Consider the following 22,285-nt stretch of genomic DNA (forward strand, 5'->3'; position numbering starts at 1 on the left):
CGCCTGCATTCCGTCTGCTCCCGCCTGCGTCCCGCCTGCTCCCACCTGCACCCGCCTGGCCCATTTCTCCTGCTCCCGCCTCAGCCTGGCCCAGTTCTCCTGCCTCTAGGCCCAGCCACCTTCTTCCTTCTCTTCCCTCTCTTCCTTCTTCTTCTTTCTCTTCTTTCTCCTCCCACCTCCAACCTCTTCCTTCTCTTCCTTCTTTTTCTTTCTCTTCTTATTTTTTCTTCTCTTCCTTCTCTTCTTCCTTCTACCTTCTCTTCACTTCTCCCTTCTCTTCTTTATATCCATTCTAGGGACGACTGGTTTTATATCGTTAGGCGCGGGTAGAGCCAATGGGGCTCCCCTTCCGAAGAATGGCTGTGGCCTACTAGCTAGATAAGGCTGGCCATAGGGTTGCGAGTATGGAAGTCATCTTGGTAGTCTACAATGGGTGACATCGTGGCCGAACCTACTGCAGTTAGCGCAAGGTCTTGACCTAGGGTCTTGACACTCGGCCGACAGGTGGTTTCCACCACAGTACACGCATTGGACGTGCGGCCGCATTGGTCGTCTCAACAGGTCTTGTAGCTTGGCCAATTCCATCCTGGCCTCAGCCAAGCCTTGGTGTGTCTCGGTGGCCTTCCCCTTATCTTGGGATGATGGGATTGACCGCTCACTAGAGGTTGATGTTCTCTCTAAGCTTCGCAGGTTGGTCTCTTCTAGATTTGAGCTCCTAGAGCTCCGCTCTTTCAGCTGGTCATCGACTCTGATGGCTTCCTCAAAAACTCTAGCCACCACATCCCGCTGCAAGCTTGAGTTGCCTGCTAATGCCTTATATAACTCCTCTTCTCGAATTTCGCTGATGAATACAGTTGAAACTACTCTGTCAGTCGGTCGCTTGCCTAGAGGGATTCTCTTAAAGAGACTCCTCACATGGGTTACGTAGTCTTCCATGAACCTTCTTCTTCTTCTTCCTTCTCTCCCTTTCCCTTCTCTCTCGACTCTTGAGTGAGTCTTGACTCTTGAGCCTTCTCCCTTCTCTCGAGCCTTCAATAATCAATTTTCAGCCTTCAAATTTTCCTTCTCTCGACTCTTGAACCTAAGGCCTTCAATTTTCAGCCTGAAATCAGAAATGGCTTCATCTTCCCGCCCCGCTCGTTGGGTTGGTGGTCGAGGAAGAAGGTCTGATGATTGGTCATGGTGGGAAGAAGTAAATGCTGACCGCCCTTTGAGTGGTGGAGGATCTCGACCATGGACTTGCAAGCTTTGCCCATACAAGCGAACTAGTGGAGCAAACAAGGTAATCCATTGAGCCGAGCATTTGTATTTCAAATTTTTATTGATTTTAATTTTTCAAAGTTACTTAAATATTAGAATATGGACTACCAATTGCCACTTGTTCCATTTTAAATTTTAATATTTATGCATAATCAGGTCTGAGCTCATCTCCTACATGAGCCAAATTCAGAGGTGCAGTTTTGTCCAAATGTGACCTTGGAGAAGCAAAGGGAGCTTCGTGACCGTGTAGCAGGTCAACAAGCTTATCTTGCATCTAGACCACGACGTATTGCAGTTGACCCTGCAACTTTTGTGACACCATCCCCATCAGATGTATCTAGAGCAGGGTCAGTATCAGGAAGTGCTACCTCCACACCTACTACAGGCATTGCATCGGCCATGGCATCAACAACGCCACATGTTGCACGTAGACAAAGCACACTTGATGCTAGTTGGGATCCCAAGAAGAAGGAAGAGGTGGATACATCAGTGGCACGCTTTTTTTATCATGACCACATTCAGTTTCGTGCAGCCAGGTTAGAGTATTTTAAATTGATGTGCAAGAAGATTGGTGAGTATGGCCCTTCGTATGTACCTCCATCATCAGAGACCTTACGCACCACTTTGCTCGACAAGGAAAAGCGCCTTGTTGAGCAAGCAGCAGTGACTAGAAAGAGCATGTGGGCTAAAAATGGAGTTTCCTTGATTGCTGATGGTTGGAGTGATACACGCAAGTGATCCATTCATGGTATGGTTGCTTATTCTCGTGGGGAAATGTATTTTATATCTTCACATGATGCATCGGGGACAGGAAAGTCAGCAGATGTACTTGCAGCAGAGTGGGTTACAGGTGTTGAGCTTATTGGCCCAGAGCATGTTGTGGGATTTGTTGCAAATGGAGAGCCTGCAAATAGGGCAGCAGGTGCTATTATTCAGGGATATTATCCACATATCACAGTTTCATATTGTATGGCTCATTGCTTGAACAACCTACTAAAGGATATTGGTAACCTGTCATGGATTGCACCTGTCATAGAGCAAGGAGCTCAAATGGTTAGCTTTGTTTTGAATCACCAATTTCTTCGCCATCACTTTTCTTTGCGGTCGAAGAAGACACTTTTAAAATACTCTGATACCAGATTTGCCTTTAACTTCTTGATGCTAGGCAGGTTAAGAGAATGCAGTGGTGCCTTGAGGCAGTTATTTCTTAGTGATGAGTCTACCTCATCAACATTGGCAGATACTCCTACAGGTATCTTATGCTTGGAGAAAGCAAATAACTCCACTTTTTGGGATGATGTAAAGCTGATAGATGCTATGGTATCACCCATTGTACATTTATTGAGGGTTATGGATGCTATGCAACCTTGCATTGGCAAGGTATATGAGGCTATGGACAGGTTGAATGAAAAGTTGCAGGAGTTGGCACCAAATGATGAGGCGTATGAGGAAATACACCATTTAGTTGTGACGAGGTGGAACTCCTATAGCTCACCCATGCATGCAGCTGCATTTGTTGTGGATCCTGAGTTCCAGGGCAAGGGTCAAGAGAATGACAGTGAGCTTATGGATGCATGGAGACTTATATTGTCTCGTCTAGTGCCTGATCATGGCACTAGACGAAAGATCAGAGATCAGCTTTCATGTTATAGGACCTTTCGGGGTTCTTTTGGTTGTGGGGATGCACAGGAGGATCGCTGTAAGATTGGGGCAGCTTTGTGGTGGGAGGACTATGGTTCGGATGGTCCTGAGTTGCAGCAACTAGCCATCCGTATTTTGAGTCAGTCAGTTAGCTCCTCTTGTTTGGAGCAATTGTGGAGTACCTACGCTCACATTGCTTCAAAGAAGAGGAACCGTCTTGGTGTGGAGAGGGCAAACGATCTAGTATTCGTTAGTGCTAATTTGAGGATGTTATGTAACAGTATGACAACAAAGCCTGATCCATTCACAGAGTGGGAGATGCAGCAAGAAGAGGAGACACATGCTGATGTTGAGGGAGATGCAGCAATTCATGGTACACATGATGATGAGGCTGGCACTTCAGGAGTGGCTAGAGCAGCCTCAGAGCCCCATCATGATCTTTGATTTAGCTTACTTATCACGAGTCTCATGATACATGACACATTTACATTATATATGATATTATGATCATTGATGACACTGTGACACTTGGGTTGTTGACAGTTGTGCCATGTCGATATTATACTTGTACTTGAGTCTTGCAGTCTTGCAGTTGCCCTTTGGGCTATTTTGGCATGCGGCATGCCGCATTTTGCTTTAGTCTAGAGATTAGACTTTATATTTGCAGTCTTTTTTGGGGCAATGAGCATGTTCTTTCAAAGATTAGACTTCAATTTCATATTTGTAATCTTTTAAGTTTTTTGGCAATGGTACCATAGGCATGGTCTTTTAGCTTAGACTTTTAAGTTTAGTTCATTGTTCATTGTTTTATCATTTATGATTTTTGGCATATGTATTATGGATTTTATTATTTATAATTGAATAGCTTACCTCTTGAGCCTTGTAAGTTGCAATTCAATTTCTAATGAGTAGTTTTAGAATAATGCATGATATCTTAAAGTTAAAACTTAAAACTTAAAATGATTTGTCCTTGTGGATTATATACCTTGGTTTTAAGTTTTAACATCCAGACTCCCAGAGTCCACATGGATTATCAGTGAAATATTAATTTTTTTTCATGAATTTTGATTTTTTAAATGCCGTTCCCGTTCCCACGTCCCCGTTCCCTAGGTTTGGCGTTCCCGTCTCCGTCCCCGTTCCCGTTCCCCGTTCCCGTTCCCCGTTTCATGTTTCTATGGGTCACGTGAACCATCAGTACGTCTTCTATGTATGAACAGGTTTGATTGACTTCAATCGGTTGGTGACGGGTTTGACTGCCGTTGTATTACTGTTCTCCAAAACAGTCGTGTATGACGTGTGGCATGTGGAGTACCATCTCACGCTATACGTCTCCCTGCGGCCAGTTATAATGGATGACGAGTGACGTGTCCGTCAAGTCGTCTGACCCTCGCCTTAGTCGCCTGACCGTCACGCCTTAGCTGCCTGACTCTCACGCCTTAAGACCCCGAAAAGAACTTCGTGAATAACTGACGAAATCAGGACCCGCTGGCTAAAACAGGACCCAACGGCTCTAGCAGGATGCGATGACGGCTCTGATACCAATGTTGTAGTCGTGATGGCGATTCAATGAAGAAAGGAGGTAATATGATGAGGAGAACGGAAGACCACACAGTCCGATTCTCAATAGGGGCACGAGATACGTTTTTCCTCCCAGCCTTGCCTAGTTAATTGCTAGCAACTCTCAGCGTGATCCAATTGCCAGCCGTCACTTGTTGGTGAGTCGTCAAGGAAACGTGCCTGCAAATACAGTAAATACACCCTCTATATTACAAAAATCTCACGTTCTTCTATTTCTCATGAAACCCTTGTAATCTAAAGCTTGATGTTTTATGTGCATTTTTAAAGAGAAGAATTATTTCTAGAATCTAAGAAAAGTAGGTTATCATAAGCTAGTCGAAATCCTAGGAAAGCTTAGGTTAATTTAACTAAGTAAAACAACTAGGACATTGTACTTTCATTTGGGAACTTATCATTAGAATATAATATACCCCCTATGCATGGCACACTGGGTCAGAACAAAGAGAGTTATGCATGGATCATGCATGATAAAATGCTAAATCATTGAGGGAAAAAGCTTGTGATATTGTAGATTGCATCGTCTTTTGCAAAGTATCCAAAGGACATTGTTGTGGTTTGTTGACTTTGTATTTTTAAGAAAAGGCTTCTTGTTTTAGGGAAGAGATGGTCTTCCTAACCAAGATAAATTGGTCAATTCATAAGGAACATTCAAAGTGATTGTTTGGATTGATTTTATGGAGAAGCAAAGTTTTTCTAGATGATAATAATAGGCTGATTGCATATTTGCACAAAAGTTCTTGTGCCCTCAAGGGCGGATTTTTGGTTACGCACTAGACCTCCCCCAAGGTTGGCGATGGGAGACCTTCACCAAGGGATTGGTTTGACCACAATGGAAGCTAGGACCATCCCCAAATGCAAGAGGTCTCTCCATAGGGATGATGTTAGGCTGAGACGTGAACAAGGTGCCAGGGGGGCTCTGGCCGTAAATTCATTGGGTCTATCGAGGACCACTTGGTCCAAACCCAAGATGGACTTCCGACAAGGCTCCGATACTAGATAAGGAAAAATTCATTGGGTTTGTCAAGGACCATCGGCCTAAGCCCAAGATGGGCTTCCTACAGGGCCCTAATACTAGATGGACTTCTTGCACTTGTTTTCAAAAGAATGTTTGACATCATCTTTGTGTCTATGATAATGGAATCCCCGATGGGTCCATCCTACAGATGAGTGGTCTTATGAGCCGAGAGTTTTCCTTAAAGGTACTAGAATGAGAAAAAGGCCAAATGCTTAACTACTTGGTATATCATCATAGATCCCAATCAATGCCATTTTAAGGGACCAAAGTTAAAACTATACCCTACGAGTAGAGGAGTCCATACATATCGCTCCTCTCATTTCTCACTCAGTATGAACCAAGTGCAACATTGATCTACTTCATTTCAAGTTGACTTGCTAAAATACATTGGCTTGTGACTGACGCTAGATAAACCCAGAAGAATCGTAATCGCATGTGAGAAATGCATAATCCTCCTCTACAAAGTTGGCTGAAGTATCATCATCAATAGATTATGCATGTGAGAAATGTAATCCTCCTCTACAAAGTTGGCTGAAGTATCATCATCAGTAGATTTGCTGGCTCATGTTTCTTGGACAGCCAAACTGGAGTTCTTTTTCTTCTCTTTGACCAATCTCTTTCTGCATTCATCGATATAGTGACCGGGATAGTCTTTAAAATACTCTTCTAGCATCCATTCAAAATCTAAATGAGAGTAATTTTGAAATCTCAAAATGAACTTTTTGCAAAAGTTCCTTGCTCGTTTCCTAATTATATGAAAAAGTATTTACTTTGATTGAAGTATCTCTTCCTATTCATCTACTTTAGGCGGATCCTCTATCATACGTTTTGAAACTAATCTTTCTTCATTGGACCTGATTAATACTTAATTACAGCAAGAAGTGAATTCACATAAAATAAAATACACACTTTATCACTTAATTTGGAAAACCAATATCCAATTGGTCCCAAGACTTGGTACCCCTTGTGGTATTTTTTTAACTTGTATTGCAAATAGATAGAGTACAACTAGGACTCTTCACCTCCTCCACTAATTCAAGTGTCTCTTACTATCATAAATGACCAACGAGCCTTCAAATCAATTTGCCCCTTAATTTGCTAAGAGATTGGCATTCACTCGTGCTCCTTGTAAATAAATTAACCCCAAATTCAATGTTGGTTGATTAGTCTCTTGAATCCTCCTTAAATACATTGATTTCACCTCGGAAAATTCAAGTCCAATGCCCTCAAATCTGGGCACACTTTTCAAGGTGGTTGTCAATCCCTAATTTCTACTATAAATTAGGGTTTACAACACAGATTCACCAAAATCTCAACCTCTAATGGCTAGATTGCTATAAAACTTGGAACAAAGCTAGGAAATGGCTGGATAGAGAGGGAATGTTATAGAGAGAGAAATTCATAGATTTGTCAAGAGAATTTGGTGAAATTGAGCTGCTTACCTGATTTTTCAATCCCAAATGGATTCACCAATAGCAAAAAGGAGCATTGAAGATTGTAATCTTCAGGAGAAATGCATTAGCTACAATTGCTGGCTTCCTGGTCAAGAATATACAGTGGTCTTCACCAAAATAGTCTCCAATGCTGGGAAATGGCCCCAAAAGCAAGCATCAACAGTCTAACACCTCTTTCCAACAACTCCAAAATGCAAAAACGAGATTTTCCTCTCCTTTCAGCCCCAATTAAACTTCTCCAAACTTGCATAGGCAAGTTTTGCCAAGTGGCAACCTTATAAACTAAATTTTCATCATTATCCAACCCATTAAATTAATTTTCAAAATATAGATCTTAAAAATTAATTTGATAATTATTTTCGTGCCTAGAAAAATAATCTAACCAACCAATAATTAAATTGGCTAGACTAATTTTCTCCCCAAGTATTTCACAGCACTTATTAGCCTTGGACTGGCATTAATTAGTTAATTGATGCCAAGTCTAGTGTCAACCACGAACAATAAAATAACTTGCTTACACATCACATATACATCTCACATTTGCACATTTGATTATTAAATTAATCAAATGTTAAGCAAAGCATTCAAATTCCATGTCCTCGTGACAAACCTCCCCCTTGAAATCCTTGCAATTGTCTTGGATTGCACTACAATGTGGCAAAGCAAAGTATACTGCACTAGAATTTCAATAAGACATCACAATCAAAACAACATCGGCCATTGCTACTTAACCATGCTATTGCCAAACACTTGTTTTGCTGAAAATTTTCAGCCAGCATAAAAATAACATAAAACTAAAAAAGGATCCAAAACTATTGCCAAAAACTCAAGGAAGACATCCATTTCTCATGTTTCTCAATTGATTTGGCTAAGCAATCATAGTAATGCATAAATTGAGCATAAAACATGGCTGAATTATCAATGGTATTCATTGAACATGCTGCTGTCCATAGAACCAGCTGAATACCACTCAAAATTGAGCATAAACTGATCATAATCGGATCATTTGCTGATCACAAAATTAATCTCAAATTGATGCCAAACTAATGCAAATGTATGTTTTCAGAGCCGCAACAAAAACCATACCCATCAGCATACAAACTACATTGACTAGTACATTCAATAGTGACCTCATGGCAAACATGTTGTCAGCACAGTACCTTGGATACATGTTGAATATACGAGTGTGTGCAACAAAAGGAACACAAGCACAAAGACAAAGGAACAAAGAGAGATTACAAGAAAAGAAGATATAAGTATGCACTAAATAAGGAAAGAATGCTGAATATAGAAGGAGGACCAATAATTCCTTGCACACATCCCATAGCATTAATGAGGGTACTAGATCAGGCTAATGATGAGAGCAACAAGGGAGGCAGAGTGAGGCCTTTAGGCTTCTCCAAATCAAACTCAAAGCCTGAAGACCTCTCTTGCCATTTAGCCTTGGACTTCCCTTTCTTCTTTTTCCCCCCTCCCAAACCTACAATAAAAGCTTTGGTGGAGGTGGATCCACTAGCAACCTATTTGGCACACTCATTATGCTCCAAAACAAACCGGGCAAGCTCCTCCCATAAAAGCTTTTCACAGGTCCTCAATGTAACAAGACTAGTCTAGAAGACATCAAACCGAGGAGATAGCAGCTAAGTCAAAAGAATCATAGCCATATCCTCTGAAGATATCATCCTACCAAGGGACACAAGCTCATCCCTCATATCCTCCAACCTGTTGATATAATCTTTCATGGAAGGAGAATCATCAATTGCAAGCATAAGTAATTTCTTCTCGAGAGTAATCCGATGGGCAAATGTCTTTTGATGATACAAAAAAGCAAGCTTTATCCACACTTCCGCTGCTTTCCACAACCTGCGCACATGCACTAGGATAAAATCCTGTAAGCTCATAAAGAGAAAAGATCGGGCTCTAGAGTTAAGCCAATCCCATAAGGCCACACGATCCATCGATGATCCAATGGTGGGATCCTCCACTGGGCGGGGAATAGGATGGGTAACAAACTCCCAAAAAATCAAAGATATCAAGGATACACTCCACCTTACACAACCAAAGTGAGTAGTTTGAACCATCAAGTCAATCTTCTTTGGACAAAGAAGAAAGTACAAGCACCTATATAGAGGGTGCCATGGATGGTATGTGGAGGTCAACAAAACGGGCCTTCTGTGAGACATAGAGAGAATGAGGGGGAGAGGGTTCCCAAACAAACAGGCTAGGCGATCTCCGTTCTTCACAATCCACACGATAACTTCGCGATAATCTTGCCACTATTCGAAGGAGTGCTGAGAAGGCTCCTTATCTATATCATCAAAGCCAGGAAGCTAATTACAAGACAGCTTCAAAATCCTGCAAGACATCCACAAGAAATTCGCATTTTGGCAATAGAGCCCGAAAACAAGAGGAAATGGCTACAGGATCACAAGAAAGTCGATATAGAGGGACCACTTGGAGGAGAAATTCTATCGCCCACACAACAAAGCTATCGCCCTTAGGAAGAAAGCTGTGTTTTCAGCAAAACGCTGATATGGCAAGGCTAACTTAGTCTAGGGTGGTCTCCTCCACGAGAAATCAGCTCTATGCCTCTCTTAGGTAATGACACCATGTGAGAGTGCAAAAGCAGAAGAAACACAAACACACAAACAAAGGAACAAAGAGACACTACAAGAAAAGAAGAAATAAACCTACACTAAACAAGGAAAGAATGCTAAATACAGGAGGGCTGATCAATCCTAGCATCAATGAGGGCACTAGATCAAGCTAATAATGATGGCAACACCGGAGACAAAGGAAGATGACGGAGTTGGAATATGCATCTGCCAAGGAAGGGGCAAGATGAATGAATGATCTACCAACTGAGTGGGAAAGGCTATAAATAGCCAAATAACCCCAAAATTGGCTGACCTAAACTCTAGGGCCAAAATACCAGCATTTAATCCTGGTCCGACTAGCATTTAATGCTAGTAAAATGCCAAAAAATCTCAGAAAAAATCCTAGAAAATGTGGACAGTGTCTGATAGGTGAGACAATTTGAGGAATGCAAAAATTGCTCAGAAAATGCACATAGAATCCCAACTAGAGGAGAAAATGCATTGAAAGGCAATAAACTGAGTACTCTAGAATGAGCTACCTCCTCCGTCAATACAAGTGACAGATCGGTGAAAGATCCTAAAGTCCTCATGTACAAATTACACGGCACAATAGACAAAATCTAAGCAAGTAGAGAGCACACAACAAATATGAAAAGATCAAATTTTGATTTAATCGCAAACGAGCTGATATAAAGATAGCTCTATCCACCTATGCGCTTCAACTATGAAGCTTAGATAGCGATCTAGACATGTGATAAGCGACGAGCTTAAGAGTAGATGGAAGAACTCTAGCTGGATGAAACATAGATTGACGACAGCTTTGGAGGGGTCTTCCTTTTATAGCCTAGAAAGGCAGTCTAGTCAGGCCGGGGATGCTACCCTTGAATGCCCCCCTGTCAGGGGGGGCTGTTGGCCCCATTAAGACCTCCCAACCAAGGCTGCAAAAAATAATGATCCCTAATAACTCCCACACCCCATAACTCAATGCATTGGGCCTCGAGTTACTACCAACATAACTACTCTATCTAACCCAATGGCTAGATCTACAAAGGTCACCTTTTTGCCATCTGGTCACATAGATCTCATCTGACATAAAAAAGTCAAGACTCAATCAATATCCATGCTCATATATAGCTTCTCCTCATAATAGGGGCCTTACAACTTAGAGCACCATGGATCATCAATGGCACCTTATGAGGGTAGGGCATTGAGCATATGTAATACTCCCCCTCAATGTCTACCCACAACAAGTGAACAACATCCTCAACCCAATACTAAGTCTCTGAAGATGAACTCGAAGAAGATCCTTCGTAAGAGCTTTGGTAAAGATATCTACTCCATTCTTCTCCATTCGACAATAGACAACTCTAGCATCCCATCCTCGATCAAGTTACGTACATGATGATACTCGATCTCAATGTGTTCGATGCATGTATGAAAAACTCGATTTTTGGCAATCGCAATGTAACTATGATTCTCATATCTTAGCGTTGTTGGATCTTCATCTTGTACTCCCATATGCCATAGGATCCTCCTTAACCATATTGCTTTACATACAGGAAAGCAAGTTGCCTTGCACTCTGCTTCAATAGAAGACAATGCCACAACTGGTTGCTTCTTACTGATCCAAGAGAAGATTCCTAAACCTAAAGAGAAACAATATACAAAAATTGATTTCTTGGAATCACTAAAACCTGTCCAATCTGACTCAAAGTTTTCCATAAAAGCACTTCCGAAACTGTATGTGATACCATAGTCAAGAGTTTCCTTCAAGTATCTGAGCACCCACATCCCAGCTTTCCAATAACTTTCTCATGTTTTGTTTGAGAGCCTACTTAAAACACCAATAACAAAATTGATATTTGACCTACTGTTACACAAGTAGATGAGATTACCAACCAACCTCCTATATCTCCTAATGTCTACTAGTACTAATGTATCCTCAATGGATAACTTCACATTGACCTCCATAGGTGTAACTATCTTACACTCGGTCATGCCAAGTGCTTTTAAGATCTCCCATGCATACTTCTTTTGAGATAGGATGATTTTGCCAAGTACTTGTCAGGACTTCAACCCCCAAACAATAGTGTAACAACCCCAAGTCTTGCCATTTCAAACTCAAAGCTCAAAGCCTTTCAAGTCTAATGGATCATATCTTCATAGTCACCTGTAATAAGAAGGTCATCCACATATAGAACAATCATTATAGGTTTTTCACCATCCCTATAAACATACAAGTTAGTATCTAAGGCACATCTTTTAAAATTCAAGCCTAAAAAGAATTTATCTATCTACTAGTACCATGCTCTAGAGACTTGTTTCAGCCCATACAATGCCTTCAACTTACAAACTTTGTTCTCAGAATGGGGAGCCTCAAACCCCAATGGCTAAGCCACATACACCTCCTCCTTGAGAACTCCATTCAAGAACACTGATTTAACATCCATTTGGTAAACTAGCCACTTCTTATAAGCAGCCATTGCAAGTACTGTGAGAATAGTGGTCATTCTAACAGTTGGAGCAAATGGTCCTTGAAAATCATATCCTTCAACCTGTGAAAATCCTTGTACAACTAATCTGGCTTTGTAGTTTTCTAAGTTGCCATCAGCCTTGTATTTATCTTCCAAACCCACTTAGTGCCAATAATCTTCCTCTTTTCTCACTGATCCACTAGCTCTCAAGTATCATTATTCATTATGTTGTCATACTCGGCTTGCATAAGTTGTTCTCCATGCAGATCAACAAGTGCTTCTTCTTAGTTTATTGGCTTCTTTACTTCTCTTATAATCTCAACCATCAAGGCCATATTAACTATGTGAGCAGAAGCCTTTTTTTACTTCTCTATTCTCAAAGACCTCCTTGGTCCATCTACCCTTTCCTCAACTTTGGTAGGCATAGGATTACTGCAATCATAGAGCTACTTTACCCATCATGGCAATGGCTTTTCTAGTGGCATGATTGCAAGCTACATAACTTTTTCCTCATCATCCGAAGATCATGCTTCCTCCTCCTTGGGGATAGGCGTAGCTCTTGGAAAAGGTTCATAGTGGACTACTTCTTCACTGGATGATAAAGTGGAGAAACTTATATTCTCCTCCTCCATTGTATGTGGCTACTCCTTGAACACCACACCACAACTCGCTACGATCTTCTTTGCCTCTTGATCATACAATTTGTAAGCCTTTTGCTCATCACTATAACCCAAGAAGATACATTTTGTGTTTTTTGGATATTTAACTTGTTTATCTTATCCTTTGAAACATGTGCATAATATACACATCCAAAAGTTCTAAAATGTGAGAGACATGGTTTCATACCAGAATAGGCCTCATGAGAAGTTTTGCTCTTGAGAGCCTTTGTATAACTTCAATTGAGAATGTAGACTACAGTATTAACAGCTTCTGCCCAAAACTAGTTAGGCAATCCCTTACCCTTAAGCATGCATCTTGCCATATTCAACAATGCCATTCTGATAAGGTGAATGAGCCGACGTCAATCAACACTTAATCCCTTTGTCCTTGTAAAAGTATTCAAACTCCTTTGAGTTAAAATCACCACCACCATCTGTTCTAAACTTCTTCACACTTTGCCATGTTTCATTCTCAACAAGTTTAGCAATTTTTCAAGCTTACCAAAAGCTTGAGCTTTATCACGAAAAAAGTACACCCACATCTTCCTTCTGTAGTTATCAACGATCAACATAAAATAAGAAGATCCTCCCAAATCTTATGTAGGCATTTTATCGCACAAGTCAACATACACCAACTCTAGAGAAGCTTTCACTCTATCCTTGCTTTCTTGTGGAAATGCATTTCTCTATTGCTTGCCCGTTATACAAGCTTCACATGGTTCCTTCATTTCAATTATTGCACGTAGGTAAGCAACCATATCTCTCTTATGCATCTCCTTTAACACTACAAAACCAATGTGACCAAATCTTTCATGCCAAAGTTTACTTGTGTCCACACTAGTGGTGGCTGTAAAAGCACTTAGCTCATACAGGTTGTTCCTTCTTTCTCCTTTGCTAACAACTTTGCCAATATTGTCGATGATTTCTGCACCTATCTTAATGAACCGAACCTCATGGCCAAGATCAGTTATAGAAGCCACTAATAGCAGATTCTCTTAATCTCTAGCACATACAACACATTTGAAAGATTTTTTAGTTTACCATTTGTAACAACAAAGGAAATAGTATATGTGCCCTCAACAGGGTATTTCGCATCATTCCAAACCGTCACAGTGATGGATTCTTGCACAGACTTATAGAACATATAGACCTTTCTTATTGGTCATGTGATAGAAAAGCCACTATCCAATACCCATGAGTCAATGGTAGATATTTCTTGCACTAAGAAACATATTTTCTCAATAGTCACCATAAATAACTCCAACTCTGCTTCTACCGTATTGCCTGTCTTTTTTCCTTTAGTCTTCTTGATGCCATTCTTTTCATCTACCTTTTTGACGTAACAATCTGCAATTGCATGTCCTTTCTTCTTACAGTAAAAGCACTCTCCTTCAAACTTTTTCTTACCACCCTTCTTCTTCTTGTCACCGTTGATAGAGGAACCACCTTTGCCTTCCACACTTCCATTAGTAGTACGCAAAATTCCTCAAATATTACAGCTTGGAGTCTCACCTAAGTATTTAAGGCAGTTATCATGAGGACATGTATTTTTGAAACCTCACTTAACATGTGGATTAATTTTTAATCACATGATTAAGTTAATGTTGCATATGTGAGGTGCAACTGGGGTTAGAGTAAATTTATGAGCCCAAGACCCGAGAAAATCACGAGATGTCAAAGGCAAAAGTTGCTATAAGTTATGTTGCACAAGTTCTTGGTGGTATTAGGTGTCAATTATTGACCTAGGTCATTCATTTGGCCATAAGTATTCGTTCGTGACACTAGAGATGTGGCGTTTAATGGTACCTGACATCGATCTAATGATCAAAGATGACACAGAGACTCGAGAGTGAAAGATGCCTAGTCGATTTAATTATTGGCCAGTCATTATTTTTCAGGGCACCGAAATAATTATTAGATTAAGTTTCAGTAATTAAATGCTGAAATTAATATTTAATGATGAATAATGTTGGAAAAACCATTAGGAAGGCTACCACCTGGCAAACTTGCCCATATAGCCTAGTAAAAGACTGAAGAAGAGGAAAAACGAGATCATTCGTGCTGTAACAAATGTGGTGTAAAGAAAAATACCCTAACACAGAAACATAAATAGAAACCGTACAACAAAGCACAGACTTATAAAAAGAACACAGTTAGGGTTAGGGTTAGAGTAACTCAGAGACAATGAACACAGTGAATAAATGAAATGATATGACCACTAATAATACGATGTTCATGCAACAAACACACTATGCAGTGAATGAATACTGAATCTCGAACTCCTGTATCTCTAGGATCATGGCAGGGGTAATGAGCTCGAGAGTGTATCGTACTCCGAACGGATCCCAAATCGTAGCAAGGCAACCTCCGAATGTTGAACACCAGCAAACGCAGCAGTGAGAAGCTGGATCTAATGCAGACAGCAATGAGGAGAGAGAAAGACTAAAAACGGAGCCTGCAGGAAAGAGAAAGACTGAAAACGTAGCCAAGACAGCCTGCAGGAGAGAGAAATACTAAAAACGGAGCCTACAGGAGAGAAAGACTGAAAACGCAAGCAGGACAGCCTGCAGGAGAGAGAAAGGCTGCAGCGATTGCAGACAGGAGAGAGAAAATTGTCAGGGCAGCAACTGGAGCCTGCAAACGCAGCTGTTTGCTGCCGTGGCAGGCTGTACGACAGCAGTGCAAATGAACAGCAATCAGTCGCTAGGAAGCAATAGTAGCAATCAGCATGTGGAGGGCTGGAAACAGGCGCCAGACTATAGGGAACAGTGATGGACAGCAAGGGCTGAGATGTCCTCTGTGACCGGGATGTGGGCAGCAAGCTGGTAACACCTGAAACCTGCAAAAACAAGATTGTAAAAGAGTGGAGAGCTTGCTGCCAATTTGTAGAAAATTTGGGTTCTAGATCCTCTCCCACTTAACTTTCTTGATCTGCTCCTCGTTTTAGGGTTTTGGCTAAAATAAGCCTAAAATAAGCATGTTTTGGGGGTGTTTAAGTGGCTAAGTGCATTTCTTAGCAAATGTGGGAGAGTTGTGAGCAACCATGGCTAGCCTATTTTCAGCCATTACTGCCAGCCACGAGTGAGTTTTGAGGAGGCCATTGCAGATTCGGATCCTCCACACTAGGCAAATGTATCCATGTACAAGGTGAGCTGCTGATTTGGATGTCTCAGTTATAGGCGGTAGCATTTAATGCTATTGTGGCAAGGCGACAGCTACATTTGACTGATTTTCAGTCATTCTTCGCGACAAAACTCTGAATTTTCTCTCTCTACAGCTTTCTCTCTCATCTCCCAGCCATTTCACAGCCTTGCTTCGAAGATCTCAGCATTTGGAACCTTGGAGGCTGAGAAATTGTAAATTTCTTAGAGTTTAGCAATAGCCTCATGAAGTACGCCAAAAATTGGAAGCCCCAAGACTTGGATTTTTCAGGGCTAAAGGTAAATTTCAACTAAATTCAAGTGGAGGACTAGCCAGCCATTGAATTTGAGGGATTTCCATCGTCTATGAAGTGGATGAAGGCCAATTAAGTGCTTGAATCAAAGGGCAAATCAGATTGAAGACTCGCTGGTCACTTTGGACAGCAAGGGGAGTTTGGATTGCGAAAGGGATTGGGAGAATCCCATTATAAATCAACTTCTTCTTCAATAAAGCTAAAGAAATACCGAAAGGGGCAATAATTTTGGGGCCAATCGGATATGCATTGCCCAAGATCAATAGTAAATTTGTATTTTCAGATTTGCATTTATTGTTTGCTGCTATAATTAAGTTGTAATCAGGGATTTACCACCCATCCACGGAAGAAAGACTGATTTCAATAGTAACCAATCCATCAAACTTTAATAGACAAATCCGAAGACACCTCTGAGCTAGCTCCTCACTAGTCTTTTGTATCCCAGCACAAGCCATCTAGTCGTGCAGATTCTTGATTTGAGTGATGAATGCTTTAATTGTCTCTCCTACAACAAACTTCTCTACTCCTAGTTGATTCTCCAAGTTATAAATCCTTATTTGATTTCCAATTTGTACTGACTCCTCAATACATTTCAAGCCTCTGATGCCTTGATTGTATGCTAAATCAAGGTCAAAACAACAATAAATGTCTATAACAAAGCATAATCTAAACACAGAATCTAGTTAGGGTTAAGGTAACTCAAAGACAATGAACACACTAAATGAAAAAGTGAAAGAATACTAAATATACAATCCTCATGCAGCAAATAAACAATGCATGGAATGAATACTGAATCTTAAACTCTTGTCTTAAAGACCAAGGCAGAGGTAATGAGCTAAAGAGTGTGTTGTTCTCCTAACAGATCACGAAACGCAGCAAGGCAACCTTCAAGATGTCAGACATTACAATGGATGATGTCGAATCACTGTCAGATAGGCAAAGAAGAGAGAAAATTAGCAAACACAATTGTTGATGATGACATAGCAGGTTGACGACAACAAAATGCAAGTTTGATGACATAGGCAAGCTAATGGCAACAAATTCGTAGATACGATACCATGAAAATCCGTACAACACTGGTGGATCATAAATACAACAGTTCAGCAAATCACCAACTAGAGACAATGTGGCTGATTAGCAAACACAGCAAAAATCGATGTAGATTGCATGATGGAGGCTGGAAACAAGTGTTGAATGGATGGAGACAATGTCGGGCAGCTTTGGCTAAGATGTCCTCTCTGAACGAGGTGTGCGCAATGAAGCTAGATCACCTAAAACCTGCAAAAACGAGATCAGACTAAACGGAGGGTAGCATGACTATTTATAGAAAGTTTCGAATCCTCAATAGTCTAGAATCTCTCCCCATTTAACTCTCTTAAACCACTCCCCCCCCCTCTTAAACCACTCCCCCCGTTTTAGGGTTTCTTCATTAAATGAGCATTTTTTGGGCTGTTGAAGAGTCTAATCAGGATGTAATGCATATTTTAGCTCAACAGCTTTACCAGTGAAACTATGCACCATGCTATGCAAACTCTACCAAAGGCAAATATTGCTCCCGTTGTGACTTGTACTCAAATACATAGCATCTTAAGAGATCAAACACTATAGAATTTGCCTTTTCTAGGACTAACAATCTGTCTGCGAATGAAAAAATGAAGAAAATTTCAACATGGTACCCATGTTTTCAAATAACCCCTTCCAAAACAAATTCGTCATTTGAGGGTCTCAATCACTAATGATCAACTCTAGCGTATCATTATACTTAAACATATACTTCAAAAATAAATATGACATATGATCAGTCTTTATCTTCATCCTTACCAAAATGAAATCGGACTGCTTATTGAACCTGCAAATAATGGTCCATATTCCATCATTCCCTATAGGTGTCCTAGGAAGCTCAAAGATAAAATCCATAGCAATGCTCTACCAAGGCCCATCTTGAATAGATAAGGGCTGCAATAAACCCGGCATCTTTTACCTATCATACTTCACTTTCTAGCATGTGATGCATGTCTTGACAAACTACTTTCTAACATACGATGCATGTCCTAATAAACTACTCAACATCATGTCTTAACGAAGGCCAATAAAAGAAATGCTCCACTACTTTAACCGTAGCATCAATCTCTCTATGTCCTACACAAGGAGCATGACTCTCAATCATAGTTACCTGGAACGGGAACGGGAACGGGAACGGGACCCCCTGGAACGGGGGGAACGTCCAAGGTCAGGGAACGGGAACGAGGGGAACGGCACATATCTTAAGTGCCCCAAATATGCCCTGCATGACCCAAATTGCCCCAAAGAATGTCCCTCTAATTGCCCTAATACCCGTCAATGCATGAAATTGACTCAAATGTCCCAAAATTGACTCGATTATCCCCATAGCTCCAAATTGCCTTGAATTGCCCCAACTATCCCAATTTCCCTTGAAATTAGACAATATAAATGGATGAATACCTTGGAATTGATGATCAGCTGAAATTTGATTCTGATTTGCAAGAGTTCATAATGCATCAAATTTGAACTTTGCATGGTGGGTTGTCTTGACACTTTGAATCTTCAACCCGAGAGAGAGAGAGAGAGAGAGAGAGAGAGAGAGAGAGAGATTAGTGTGTGCACATTAGGCAATGGAGATGGGTGAATATGTGGTAGAAAGACTGTGACCCAACCAAAAAAAAAAGCGGGAAAAAACGTCAATTTTCAGTCAACAGGCCTGGAACGGCCGTTCCAAACAGGGAACGGTAGGGGGAACGGCAGGGAACGGCAGGGAACGGTAGGGGGAACGGCACGGAACGTTCCCTGGCCGTTTCAACTCCTTGGAGGGTTTGGAATGCGTTAGGCCGTTCCTACAGGCTGGAACGGCCGTTCCTTGTTTCTATGCTCTCAATGATCACCTTAGGCCTCAACTACTTTGTGATACACAGTCATCTATACACCATCGAAAAAAATCTCTAAGCACTAAGTGCTCATGCCATTGCAAAGCTGATCATATACATTCACAAAGTCCAAATCAATAGCATACTGATCCTTCATGGCATCTAGTTCAGTGTGATATATCATATTTATTAGTGACAACTGAAATCTGAGACTTACGTGATAGTGCATCAGTCACCACATTCTTTTTCCCATCTATGTGTACAATCTAAAAGTGAAACATAGATAAAAAAATTTGTACCAAAAGAACTAGAGAACAAAAGGGGGATAAGTTGGCTGAATCAGCCCTTTTTCCGACAACGCATTCACCTAACTCATTATCTCCTCCCGTTGGGCTGCACTGACTCTATAAGTCTACTTATTAGGAAGGCTACCGCCAAGGATCAAATCTATCCCATGATCTTCACGCCTTTCAGGTAATAGCTCCCCCGGAAGTAACTAAGAAAAGTGATTAGCATACATTCTCAAAAGTGAAATGTGATCTTTATCCAACTTGGTCACATTCCTATCATCAACATTATCATCTTTATCTTTAACAAAGGCCAAGTACGCATAAATATGATGTTTTAAAATACAACAAGGACATCCCCTTTAAGTTTTGCATCAAGGGTATGGATCTTGCCCCTATGCTGTAGAGGAATCACTTTGTCATGACTCACAAGAATCAATGACTACATGCACTCTATGGCACCATGGCATACCAAGCAAAACATCACGATCCTCAAGCGGTGCAATGAAGAAGTCTTTGCTGTCCATATAACTCTGAATATGCAACGGAAGCTTCCCAATGAGCAGTGTGACAAGCTCTGCATCGCCTTTACATGCAATTCCAATTTCTCCCATGGGCCCCACCTCCTCCTCTCTGATTTCTAGACGGGCTGCCATACAAGACAAGACTAGAACAAAACAAGAACTAGAAGAGGACTTACCTTGCAGGAGCCTCACAACTAGTGTTGGCAAGACTGAAGGGCTTGTATCCCATGATCCTATAGCCTAGGGAGGTTAAGGAGGACACATATCATTACAAGAGGATGCCACATGGCATGACTCGCACATCGACTCATGGAAAGATATGGATATTGTCACATGCATGCTAACATCAACAATGACATAAGCGATGATGCAGATATTTCTAGAATCTTCTAGAAACTTTATAGAACTACAGGCTGTCCCAACTTGCATATGAACCAAGGGCCATCCTTGCTTGAGCATCTGTTACAAAAATGGTCTTAACCAAAAGGGTATCTAGTAGCCCTTTGTGCTCAACTATCGACCTAGCCATCTCTAGCATGGTTTTATTTTATCACTCCACCAAAGCATTCTCCAATGGCGTACCTATATTGCAAACTCTGTGTGGATGCCATGCTGCCCATAAAACTTGGCAAACTCCAAAAAGTGAGACTCACCTCCAAGATCAGCACAAATGCCTCATACCCTAAAGGTGGACTGATTCTCCACCACGATCTTCCATTCACAAAAAGAAGAGAGATTTTGATTTCAGCTTTTTTTTAAAGCCCAAACTTATCTTGAAAAGGCATCCACAATCAACATCAAATAGATGGCATTGTCCAATGAAAGGATACGCAAGGGTGCAAATCTGTATGCACAAATTTGTATTGTTCCTAACTAGGTTGGCAACATGGTTAGCCGGTCATTCCATGGTGGCTCCAAGATCTCTCTATGGTAAGCTCCTTGTTCCTTCCATCAGCATGGAGGCTTCCCCTCCCAAGGCTAACCCTTAGGCATCTCCTTAATGCTACCAGGAAATGCACCTGAATGACAAAAAGCTCAACCTTGATTTCTGGTCTTTCTTTTTTTTCATGAATAAGTTTGATTTAATGGTTTGAAATATTTACAAAGGGCTTTCTGGCCATTCAACGAGACTCAAAGACAGGCAGAAAACCACACATGCAGCCAAAAGGTTACAGAAAACAATTGATTCCTGGTCTACCTCTCTGCTTCACTGATCGGATCTCTCCTATTGTTTCATCTATCTACGCAGTGCGCATTCTTTGTTATCATTGAGCATCAGCTTGTTGTCTACATGGGCAGAAGAGATGGTTGCTCTTACAGAGTCCTTACGCTGTGTAAAAATAACAATCAGAAACTGACATAGAAATGAACCTGCAAGATTTTACCTGTGTCGCTCTCCCTCGTGTCGTTGATCGGCCATCTCTGTGTTAGGTCCTTGTGTAAACAAGATAATGTGATTTTGAATACTTTTCTCTTTTCTTTTTTTAATCTTTTTATTCAATGTCGGAGAAATTTGAATATTTTTTAAAGCAAGATGCAATTGCATTGCATTGCATGATTATATTAAACTAGCTGGCCTTTGCCAGCTATACCCACTATCGCACTTAGTGTCGCTTCGCATTTTTTCCTCGATATGAATATGTTTTGAAGGCACGTTGAGCGAAACAAAGACATGAATCTCAAGCTTTAATATCTCCAAAGAAAAGCAAGGCCAAGTACCCATCCTCCAACACAGGCCAAAGTCTTCTTTCAATTAGTAGTTTGCATGCTCAATACATTGCATATGTTCTTTCAAAACACATTGCAAAGTACACATCGCACCCAGCAGTTGACTTCAGCATGGCTTATGAAGGAAAGAAAATAGCACATAAAAAACTAAAAACCCATTCAAAATAGTCTTCTTTTTCGCAAAAGGGCATTGTTAGTGAGCATTGGAGCATCCATGACATTGTGGTGGTGATGCTACCATGTTTTTTTCACATGAATGATTACGGCAATCATACTCTCTGAACTTCCTCTTACCTAAAATGAACATGTTAATCACTCATAAATTATGGAGACATGTATCAAAAAAGATCATGCCTCTCCCTCTTCAACGCACTATCCACCAATTGCCTTGTTTCATACACCCCCTCTACTGCACCTTTTAACTCACATCGCAACTCTCCAACAATGCTATGGAGGTGAAGATGTATACTGCACAAGTTCTGCAGAACATCATGCAGGCATGTGAACTGCATTTGCATTTCCTTTGAAAAAGGATTGCATGAATTGGCCAAATAGAAGTGTTAATTTCTCAACTTTAGCATCAATTTTTTGAAAACCTCAAGAGGAAGAAGAACTACTTACCACCTCCATAATTCTTTGACACTTGAGGATGCAAGGATATGTATTGGGAATGCAAGGACATGTACCTCGGCCCACCTCATTTATTGGTTATGGATATGTCAACCCCTCTTC

General features: G+C 40.9%; 2 protein-coding genes across 5 annotated transcripts in view; one reads left to right on the top strand and one right to left on the bottom strand.

Annotated features, from left to right (window-relative positions):
- LOC148022870 (uncharacterized) overlaps positions 1–21,359 on the bottom strand; it is a 42,737-nt gene extending 21,378 nt beyond the window's left edge. The window contains exons 1-2 of one of the 4 annotated variants that reach the window (XM_087695800.1): positions 21,211–21,239; positions 17,245–17,410 (exon numbers count right to left, since the gene is read on the bottom strand). The gene's annotated coding sequence lies outside the window, so the exon portion shown is untranslated. Of the gene's footprint in view, positions 1–17,244; positions 17,411–20,407; positions 20,569–21,023; positions 21,113–21,210 lie in introns of those variants that run through there. The other 3 variants (XM_087695797.1, XM_087695799.1, XM_087695796.1) reach the window with 3 other exon arrangements.
- LOC148022871 (uncharacterized) lies at positions 1,570–3,648 on the top strand. Its single transcript, XM_087695148.1, has one exon. The coding sequence runs from the start codon at positions 2,011–2,013 to the stop codon at positions 3,343–3,345; it is 1,335 nt and encodes a 444-aa protein (XP_087551274.1). The 5' UTR covers positions 1,570–2,010; the 3' UTR covers positions 3,346–3,648.
- Positions 21,360–22,285: the final 926 nt, after the last annotated feature.

Source organism: Lygodium microphyllum, chromosome 16, assembly GCF_053477565.2.
Source record: "Lygodium microphyllum isolate KBCC chromosome 16, Lygodium_microphyllum_v1.1.10, whole genome shotgun sequence".
Lineage (NCBI taxonomy): Eukaryota > Viridiplantae > Streptophyta > Polypodiopsida > Schizaeales > Lygodiaceae > Lygodium > Lygodium microphyllum.

What these genes read in the sequence shown, in the direction of transcription:
- LOC148022871 (XM_087695148.1), top strand. Translation starts at nt 2,011, where the DNA reads ATGGTTGCTTATTCTCGTGGGGAAATGTATTTTATATCTTCACATGAT.